This window comes from Hordeum vulgare, unplaced genomic scaffold (assembly GCF_904849725.1).
Source record: "Hordeum vulgare subsp. vulgare unplaced genomic scaffold, MorexV3_pseudomolecules_assembly, whole genome shotgun sequence".
Classification (NCBI taxonomy): Eukaryota; Viridiplantae; Streptophyta; class Magnoliopsida; order Poales; family Poaceae; genus Hordeum; species Hordeum vulgare.
Window position 1 is genome coordinate 53,402 of NW_025422570.1, and position 11,319 is coordinate 64,720.

The 11,319-nt window shown below is 40.5% G+C and overlaps 1 protein-coding gene across 1 annotated transcript; it reads right to left on the reverse strand.

Moving 5' to 3' along the window:
• Positions 1 to 6,047: 6,047 nt before the first annotated feature.
• Positions 6,048 to 7,323, reverse strand: LOC123420312. Its single transcript, XM_045107322.1, has 3 exons — positions 7,261 to 7,323; positions 6,432 to 7,076; positions 6,048 to 6,350 (listed from the first exon to the last, which is right to left on the reverse strand). The coding sequence occupies exons 1-3, from the start codon at positions 7,264 to 7,266 to the stop codon at positions 6,093 to 6,095; spliced, it is 909 nt and encodes a 302-aa protein (XP_044963257.1). The 5' UTR covers positions 7,267 to 7,323; the 3' UTR covers positions 6,048 to 6,092.
• Between the last annotated feature and the right edge of the window lie 3,996 nt (positions 7,324 to 11,319).

Consider the following 11,319-nt stretch of genomic DNA (forward strand, 5'->3'; position numbering starts at 1 on the left):
TTGGTCGCAGGTCTCTATCGACCAAAATTTTGGTTCGTTCATTACCCAATCGTGTGAGCCACATAGGATCTGACGTGGCCAAGATGACGTGGCATTGCTAGTGACCAAATGGAATCATCATAAATTTTAGATCCCTGTCCACCAATCTAGTTACATGGGCCTGGCCCAATACCTATTTTACTATTGAAAATGTCTGATTTGTTTGGGCTGAGTCATTTTTTTGCTAGAAGCACGCATATCTCACGATAGGCCCATTAAAAATAAGTAACAGAATAAAAGATTGCAAATAAAATGTATATTTCATTTCAGTAGCATATCACATCAAATACAATACATCATCTACCGGCTCCACGCATTAAGGTTCATCGCCTAACAAGGGCACATCAAAATAATTTTACATGTGCACAATAGAATACTTCTGCAAGTGCAAGTGCACAAAAAAAGGACTCAACAAGTGCACAATCGCACAAAAAGAGAGATCCACAAAGATTGGATGAGAACCACAAGTTTCTTCTCATCATCTTCCTCTGCACAATATGCTCTTGCCATTGCCGCCTGCAAGAAGAACATGATGGTAAGGCTTTCAGACCAAGAAAACTAGTAAAATTGCACGCACGATAACCAATGATAAAATAGTAGAAAAAATATACAAGATAAATTTTGCCTACAAGCAGTGGTAGTTACCACCTAGGTGCTTGCCTTCCACGTGTCCCAAATTATCTCCAACCAAACGGGTTAGTGAATGTGAGGGAAAACCGGATAGCAGCCAACCACCCACAACCTAATTAGTTGACTAAAAAATGGTACGGTGTGGGTTAGTTTCAACAAAATGCTACTTTCTTCCATTCCAAACAAGTCGAGACATGCTAGCGTGACAGCTGCTGCATATACTTTGTATAATTCGGACTAGAGTATATAGATTCTAGTATACATGTTGCAAAATAATATGTATTATTGTATGAAACAAAAAATATAATGTTGCATATTACTGAAAAATAGTATCATTGTGAATCGTGAGTGTGAATATGTATAATTATTACTGTTGTATGTGTGTATATATATCGATGGCGTGACGCTACTTGTTTGCACTATAGTATAGCTACGTGGACGCATGTAGTATATGTTCGTATACCTGATACTTCTTGTGTGTATGCACTCATTTTGATCCAATTGCTAATGAACAGTAAATGTGAGTGTCTGACATGCATATTCATAATCATTCATTGATGTTCTATCTGTACTTAAAAATAAACTATACTGTATGCCGTATATTACTTTTAAAAAGGTATAAAGTATATGGTCATTTATAAAAGAATTTGAAGTATATAGTATTTTATAAAGAAAGTAGTATGTTTATTTTTCATAATAAAAGGAGTATATGTATGAAGAATTATGATGTACTTAGTATGTACGTAGTATGTAAGGGATTTCGCAAAAGAAAAGCAGTATGAGGTATCTGAAAAAGAAGTATGGAGTATGTCTAAATTAGGAATATACCAAAATAGTATGATTTTTGCAGTCTAAGTAGCATTTTTTTTCTCATATACATATTTTTCTTAGAAAAAGTATATATATCCTCAAGTTGCCGTATATACACGATAGAGAAACAAAGTGTACGTATGTGGTAGCTAGCTTCTTGGACTCGTGCAGGTGCATGCTCATGTACGTACATACACAAATCTAGTATAACTTAGATCGAACGGCTGGTCCCTGGCTGCCAGACTTGAAAACTAGCTTTATCTATTGATGGGACGTTGTTATACCGTATCCATTCATAAAAGTCGGAACAATATTGCTGGTTGATTTATCAGGTGGAAAGAAAGTTACTGCAACCAAACCCGTTAATCAGCACACCACGTTTGGGTGGGATCGAACGGCAATGGGGGTGGAGGTATCTACTACATGTAATTATCAGCATGTAGTACACGGGCTCTACTACATGTATCTTTTAACACATAACTTTTTTCTTGTGGGGACATTGATCAACTTCTTTTAGGATGGGTTGACTAATTTTTTTAATGGGTTTTACTACATACGTATCTTTATAACGGATCATTTTTCTAAAAGGGAAAGAAAATCTACCAGTTAATTCCCAGGCCTGTAAGGAATTAGGAGTCTAACGCAAACGAAAATACTTGCTACTAATTCAGTTGACAGCAGTAGGAACTCGGCAGCCCGACACAAGGAATTTGGGAGCAGACGTAAACAATATTATGAGGAATGCATGGTCCACTAATTGAATTAAGGTGTGGAATGATTTGATAGACATCTGCCATGTAAAACATGGGAGAGAAATGCAACATAAAAACTAATAGGAATGCTATCTTCCAAGGAAGCGACTTCTGAAGACCACAAAACAAAAGTGCATGCTGGGAGAATATATCCTTATTGGCAGTGCAGAGGGGCATATTTATTGATAAGGAGTATAGTTTTATTTCATTTATGTACTGGTAATAGTCATGAAGGAAAGCACGCATTACTACTATGAATTGAAGGTTTTTTCCACACCTGTGCAGATAACTTTTGCTTGAACAGCTACAGTACATATGTGAATAGGTTGCGCCAGTAAGCTTCATCACACTGTAACAAAACAAAATGATAAATAACTGAAAAGCCAACAACAGTTGATGCCAAGAAGAGGGTCAATATCCAGCCCTTTGAAATGCAAATAAATCAAACTGGAGGCTAGTACTAACCAAGCATTGCTCCGAGCATCATAAGATGATAAAAAGTAAATTACTTGTGTATTCAGCTAAATAGTCAATGTTACTCATGTAGTCGGCTAATGATAGAATACCAGGTTGCTTTCACATAAAGAATGAAGATTGCTATGAATAAGGAGTAGACAACCACACATACTGTTATTTTTGCTATTCTAAATTCTAGACAGTTATTTTTGTTTTCAATAAATAAGGATTGTAGTAATTTAACAAATTCTCCCTACTGGTTCTAAATAGGACCGTGAACATGAGATGCATGTCATTTCTTGTCCAGCGGTAAACTAATACCCATCTACTGATGGCATAAAAGAAGTAGCTTTGTTCTTCCTCTGATCCTGACTGAGATAGTGAGATGTACACTAAAGTTGATGGTCATGTCATTGGCAGACTAGAACACAGAACAATTGGTGGGCGCACCATCGTACCATGAAAGTCTGATGTGCGCTTGTCTAAGTACTTGCGTTAGCATTCTGAAAGTTGTGTGGATTAGGAAATGGTTAAACAAAATGCACCATGTTCTCAGCTATTACTATAAGTACATGGACCTAAAACATGGTGAAAACATCGATCCATATGGTTCATTGATGATATGGCGTAAGCCTGAAAGGAACTCTGTGATAAATTACTCCACAAGAATCACGACTATTATCAATATTCATACTCCTCCAACCTAAACTTAGTAACAGTAACACAACCTCAAGATACAGAAAGATAGCGCATCTGATATAAATCAGAACAACTAAAGTCCAAGTTTGTGTAACCTTATAAAAAATATCTTTTGTTTCAGGGAAAGCACCATTAGTCGACCTAGCTTTCAATACCTGCAAACAAATATTTTTCCGTTAAAATAGATATTCTACTAATAATAACAATGCATTGTAAAAACTCATGACTCAATTATGTCAAATTGAGCCATTGCTATTGAGCTAAATAAGCTAGTGATGAATTGATTCCTGAAAACTGTAAGAACTGTAACTGAAAATAATTTTCTAACATAAAACAACTTCCGATGATTTCCCTTCACAACTAAACGTTTTACCTAAATATCTCTAGTTGCAGAAATATTTGGAATACATAGAAGGACGATATATGTGCACAGGAAATAAGTTGGATTGGGAATGTGGTCAACCAATCGATGCCTACATCATGTTTCCTTGCTCTGAATTTGTTTTCTTCAGAATGGCGACTTTTCACTCACATAACTAAATTTGATAACAGGTTCATCTTCCTTGCTCTAATCCTCACTTTCATCTTTTTTCCGAAACGACCCCCAGGCGGACTCCATTACCATTGATAATGAAAGAAAAGTATTTCATCACGTAATGCATGATGCTTGATCTATTCATCAAGGTAGATGACAAAATAAAAGTACTACTGTCATGCAGAAACAAGGATTGGAAACAATGGTGCTTTCAGTAAACTGAAAAAATGTTTTATAATGTTTGCCAAATCAGATTACCACCTATCAGGCATGAGTTGTTGCTTTAAACAACAAGCACTAACATTGTTCAGCATCTCATAATTTTTTTTCCTTCAGCAAATCTCTGCACGGTGAAAATATTGTGTTCTCGTGGCAGCAAAAACCTCGCAAATAAAGTCCAAATTAAATGCATAGCATCTAGCCTGTCCAGGGACGAATCACCGTTTTTGGAACTTGGTCGTCTCGGTTTTCCTACGGACAGCTATAGTCAAGTAGCATGAAACATATATATACAAGATACTTAAAAATCGACAGATAATTTGAAATGGACGAACTAATAATTAAGTACTTCAACCGCTCATCAGAGGAGATGACGTCGTCGTGGCACTAGGTGTCGGCATTGTTGGCGGCGTATGGTTGGCCCGTACCCGAGGCCTCGGCAACATCATCGTAGGGGCTGCACTTCTTGGTGATGGTCTTATGATGCTTGGATGGTGGGGCAGTGGCACCCTTGTGCCCCACCTTGCGGCGACGCTCCTCCTCCAGCCTTGGAGGAGTCTCCGAAGACTTCTGAACGAAATGGTACGTCTCCTCAAGCCTCCGATCGTCAGCTTCATAATCACTAAGACACAGTGTCCACGATGAATCAGATGTGGCCGAATCAGTGTCCTCGACCGAATTGGATGACGAGCCGGGGGGACGGCAATGACCGAGGAGTCGCGCTTGGCATTAGCATGTGGTAAGCAGTTGGGGATCCTGCTGGCCTGTGCTGGACCATCTTATTGGGGGGGGGGGGGGTGGGGGCGTCGCCTCCGCCGGTGAGGGAATGGACTCAGAATTTGGTATCTCTTCGACTTTTTGGACTTGTAGCGACGTAGCGCACGGCTCTGGCGGCGGCACTCATACAAATAGGCAAGAGTGGAGAGGCGGGAAAGCAGCGAAACGGCGGGAAGAAGAAGCGGGAAGGTGGCGGAACGGCGGAAAAAGGAGGCGGGAAGACAGAACAATATAATGGCGGGAACATGAGGTGATCCTTGTTAATGATATTGTGAAGGCGTGAACGATATGGTCAAACTACGAAGACGGATAAGTTGAAATAACCGTGTGCGATATTTCGCACACGATTAGTCATGAAAAAATCGTGTGCGATATTCTATACAAGGAACACGGCTGCAGAATTCGGTAACGGCTTTAAAGTTGTTGTGTAACCGACGTGCATGTCACAACGCACACGGAATGCTACATCCGTGTGTGATGGGAGGGTGTAATTCGTTTCTTATTATTGATAACAAGGGATAATATTGCAGATATAGTAAAGTCTACAAAAGCCAATTGAAAACATATGTGTATGGAGCTCAGGGAAGATTACTTGTAAATTATCGTGACAAATTATTTGTAACAATTACTTTAGGTGTAGGCTTGGCATCACTATCAGTCTGTGGTTCAATATTATTATTGTGTACGTCCTTTTCATCTGTCTTAACACTATCCATTTTCTTATAAGGGATGTTGATGATGTTGCTAAAAAGAGCCTCGCCTACATTCTTTTCCATGTGCATAACATAAACGTTACGGGGAAGTTTTAGGTCCTTGGAGTGGGGGAGTGTAATGTTGATATGTTGATACCGTGCTAAAACTTTAGGATGTAAAAGCAACGGAGCAGATACATGTGTGTAAGGAAACGGGTGGTACAACTTTATTGCAAGCCATGGGCGCACATTATTACATGCACATACACAAACACACACATTACCCTTGAAAGTAGGTAGATCGAGCTGCAGCCCGCAAAGTGGGACCCCATCGTCCTTATTCACCACGTACAAACACACACATAGCCAGCTAGCATAGCATGCAGCTGGGGTTTAATTGGAACGTACATACGTGCTAGGATCTGCAGGTACGTACGTGTGGGATCGATGGGATAGAGTAGAGCTGCTAGCAAGGTGGATGGTTCATTCGGGCGCGACCCCGACGTAGGCGCCGATGGCGACGAGGCTATCCCCGGAGCTGCCGAAGAAGGCGACCGCGGCCGCATCATCCAGTGCACCGTTGTCCGGCAGCGGCACGCTAAAGGTCTTAGTCCCTGCAGATGGGTTGCGCCCGAACGTGTGCGAAGCCCCCTGGTTGGTGTCGAAATTGAGGAAGGTGATGCCATAGGTGTCGTAAGCGCCGGTGATGCTGCTCACGTACTCGCTTTGGTTCATGAAAATCTGCACCACATCACAAGCATGCAAAAACTAACTAAGTATACTTGTATAGTAGACAAGTAGAAAGGAAATTAATTAACGTACGGTATGCTCCTCTCCAGCTTTCTTGCCCCAGAGGGGGACACTAATGGCCTGGTCACTCTTGGTAAGGTAGGTGAAGGAGAAGCCATGGATGCGCTCGCTGCTGTGGATGGTGAAGCTCTCCAGCTTGCATGGATCGGCATCTGGCCTGATGTCCCGTGGTGCGCCGCTTTTGGCGCCCCACTTACCGACCTTGGCGGGCGAGCCTTTCACGTAGACGCCCAACGCCTTGAGGGTCACGTCTGAGCGGCCAAAGAAGGCGACCAACTCGCCTTTCCCCTGCGGCAGCGGCAAGCTGAACTCGCCTCCCTGCACCGGATACCCGTAGGTCTTGTGCTTGGTCGTGTTCGTTTCTAGCGTGAGCGATCCGATGCCCTCATTGTCGAAGGTGCCGCCCACGAGCTTGAGCTGCTCGCCTTCCCTCATTTCAATGGTGTTGGGATTCCCGCTGTTGCTGCCCCAGATGGCGCTCTTGACGCTGCTCCCCTGCTGGTCCACGTATTTGAAGGAGAAACCTTTGATGCCGCATACCCCAGGAGATTCGACGCTATAGATGGTGATGCTCTCTAGGCGTTGGGGCCTGCTTTCGGCGTTGATATCCTGGGGGGATCCGTCTGGTGCACCCCATGCACCAACCTTCATCACAACCTAAATGCATCACAAATTCATTAATCAACATCCTGCACATGCATTTCATTTCTCTATACATGTATACATCCATCCAACTCTAGCTAATAGATTCATTGGTATTTAAGCGTGCCATGTTTGTATATATAAAACAGCTACGGTAAAGAAAAAGAGGTTACATGCACATACTACCCATATTTCTTACCGCCATCTTTTTCTGGAGCTACTTCAACTGCAAGTCCAACTCTGAAATGTATGTGTGTGTGAGAGTGTGTTGCGATGGATCGTATGATCAGGCATGGCCGCCTATTTATAGCGAGTTTGCGCCCAACAATGATACTATCTGCATGCTACAGTTGGCATCAATTAGTCACATAGGCTATTAATTGCATGGAGTGAGTAGGTTACTAATTAATAGCTTAGACTTATAGAGTCCGTTGGTTCAATGAATCCTAAGCCTATGACACCCCGCTACATAGGCTATTAATTGCATGGAGTGAGTAGGTTACTAATTAATAGCTTAGACTTATAGAGTCCGTTGGTTCAATGAATCCTAAGCCTATGACACCCCGCTACCGACTAGATCGTGACGGCGCGCGTTGTGGCGCCGGACCATTTTTTCAATAGATTGTTTGGATTTTCTTACAAATTTATATGGAGGCAACAAAAAGTATCACATTGTTACACCCCATCCATTCTGACAAAGCGACCATAGAAATATTTAAAAACATTGACGCTAGAAATATGTGAACTTCTTCACAAAAAAAATCAATTCATTGCGGTTATTATAGTTGAGAAATATTTCCGAATTCACAAGCTAGCTAGGTTAATCCAAGTTTTTTATCGTGTATTCACATCAATCACAGCCAACAAAAGAAGCACATAATTCTTGTGCGGCTTGATGATCCGGTGTCCTCCTCTTTTACACACCAACATGATCCAGTTGGAGCATGGGTGACCACACTGCTTGTTGGCCAGTGGTGATTGTACTATTCCAACTAATTTGTGGTGACGGATTGAGTCTGATGCATTCCCATGGCGCCTATCAAGCTACAGGTGGATGAACCGTGCTGATTGTACCGTTCCAATTAATTGGTGGTCACAAAATGAGTCAGATGCATTCCCATGACACCTATCAAGTTATAGTTGGATTTCTCGTGCTGCAATTAGGCCTTCCGTAATGCATTGTATCTTAGCGTGTTATCCTAGGTATGACTAGGATCTAAGAAACAATCATCCTAATGCATTGTTTCTTAGAGGTTGTATCTAAAATAAGTTGCATTAAATGTTTTGGGGCTAATACTTGCTTGTGATTGGGCTAGCATCTTTTTTTGCCTATGATCTCGTGCTAGAGCCGTATGTTATATAAGATACAACTACACTCTCTTTCTTCATTAACTATGGTGCCACATAAGCAAATTGCCTATGATACCGCGCTAAGATACTCCCATTACGGAAGGCCTTAGTTGTTGGTTGCAAAATGAGTCACGTGCATTCCCGTTTACTTAGCCTATGAAGCTAGCTACAGCTGGATTAATTGATCATGGTGCCTCTACTATTCGAATTTATTGCTGGTCTAAAAGAGAGTCAAATACATTCCCATGGCCTTGTTCTTAGGTTTTGCATATTCTCAGTCAAATTTCTTCTTCTCCGTGCGAAGCGATATGGTGGAAGCCATCATGTTTCTCCATCAGCATGATGATTTACGCTTGGTTGATGTTAGCGAGATGGGCTCACTGTTCGCGGAAGTTATCGTTGCCTCTCATTTTCGAAATGCTGGGTCCAGGTTGCCGGACACATATTGAGGAATCGCAGCCCTCGCAGAACACACTACTAGAAAAAAGGCTGTTAGTGGCGCACATGTTTTGGATACTTATGGCGCACTATTGGTGCGCCACTATTATCACGCCACTACTAATAAATAGTAATGGCGCACGCATGGTGCGTCTCTGTTAATATACATAACAGTGGCGCATCACCTGGTGTGCCATTACTAGGCCCACAAGTGCGCCACTGCTGTGGGTTACTGATGGCGTATTTTTAGATAATGCGCCACTGAGGTGTTTATTTATGTGGGCCATTAAAATGCAATATGGTGCGCCACTACTATGAATATTAGGAATTATTTTTTTTGCTTTTCTGATATTTGCACGGGTTACAAAATACATTACAACACAGAATATAAACAGCACAACATATAAACAACAGATTTATCGAATACAATAAAAGATTAGTCTCCGAATACAATTCATCATAGTGATACATATATAAGTGATGTAGAAGTAAGTTATACATATTCTATACAATAGTTTCATAAAATATCATGACATCATCTCGAAAATAGCGATACATAGTGATGTAGAAGTAATCATCATAGTCAATGAGACATCATATAACAAAAGTTGGTCACTAGTCATAACCACAACTCCTCCTCATCATCATCGTCAACTCTAACACATTGTAGCACATCATCACATCATCTCGGAAATAGCTAATAATCATCATAGTCATACCGCCAATACTATTTAATATCATTTTCGTCAATGAGACATCATATAACAAAAGTTGGTCACTAGTCATAATCACAACTCCTCATCATCATCATCATCAACTCTAACACATCGTAGCACATAATAACACATTGTACCTAGGACCTACTCCTCTGCTTAGGTAGAATATCATAAAACAAGATAGACCCTGACTCTCCATTATGAAGAATGGAGATGATCTTGTCTCCAATTCTTGGCCTATGCACAATGTTGCTTCCGAGTAGCTCTCTACGATTGACCATACATTTTTTCCAATCTTTGATTGTCATGACTTCATCGGTTTTAGAAATCCGGTATGGACAGGAGTGATGCAGATACATAGGCTGACCTGGCCGTGCTGGTCGTATCATCATAACATCAACGCGACCTCTTGGTAACATCAGATGAGGCACACAATCTTGCGGGATTTTCTGTTGAAAAACATAGTATTAGCTTTGTAGCTAGCAATGTAGTTTAGTTTTACAAGAATTTATGCAAAATATGCATGGATGTCGTAATAGTAGAAAATCTTACCATGCAATCTCCATGCATAAGCCTACCACAATGTTACCGTAGTTCACCACGTGCACTAGTGGCACATATTGACCATAATGTTGGGGAGTTTGCTGATAGGTATTGTAATTTTCAAAATTATTGATAAATGCGACAAGAAGATGTTTCACCTTACAAGTTAATTCTGCTTCATCATTGTAGTAATAGGTTCTGCCTACCATTTTCCGTTCATTTTTTGAAGAATGAAAATAAGATATCAATGGAAATAAGTTGTCAACTATTTTTAAATAAACAATATAAATTATTTAATAAATGTGGTCGAGAAACTCACATAATGGTAGAACTGGAGGCGTACGCACATCGACGATATTACCTTCAATTTCATCTTCCGGACGAATATCAAAGGTGATAAGCATATTAGGCTCAAATGCATAAGCCTTGCATAGTGACCCAAGTTTTGCATTCAAAAAGGGAGTAGGTGTCTACATTGTACAATTTTACGGCAAAAGTATAACCATGCTCGGTCCTCAAGTGAACTATCTTTACCTCCATATTTATTTCAGTACTGAAACCAATTTTATCCAACACATAATGTCTTGCATCGCAGGGGATACGCTAGTAGAATAGTAAAAAATAAAAATTATAAGTTGAAGCAAAAGAAGTCATGCTTAATTACGAATAAAGACTTGTCATTGTGACTTACTGTATCCACTTTGAACTCCTCATCCAGCATGATGCTGAAGCGCCTATCATCAACTAGGTAAGGAGTGTCGCAAAGGCCGTGCTTATCTTGGTTGTATTCGCACATAACGAATTCCTCTTCGTCGTCGGACATTTCCTAAAATAGAGAAAATTTGGGCATTGACATTTACTAAAAAGTGGACATATGGAGCGTCTGAAATTTGCCGAAACGGAAATGAATCAACATTCTGACAAAACATAGGCCACTCGGATATAGCAACAATGAACAAGTACAAGAGATGCTGTAAAATAGAGAATATTATGAACAACATCTCATGCCTAACCATATTGCAAAATTTCTTATACCAAAACATAGGCCACTCGGATATAGCAACATTATAAGTCTCTTAACCCCTAGATGCATTGGTAGACCCTCATACCAAAATTACTGATAAACACTACTACTATCTCCTATCCACATATATTACTTTAGATGGATTGAATAACCTTTGGAAAAACTTTAGGTGAAAATATTACTGTCT

Excerpts from the sequence above, each read along its gene's own strand:
- LOC123420312 (XM_045107322.1), bottom strand. Across the intron at positions 6,351-6,431 it reads AAGCTGGAGAGGAGCATACC|ATTTTCATGAACCAAAGCGA; the intron begins GTACGTTAATTA and ends GATGTGGTGCAG.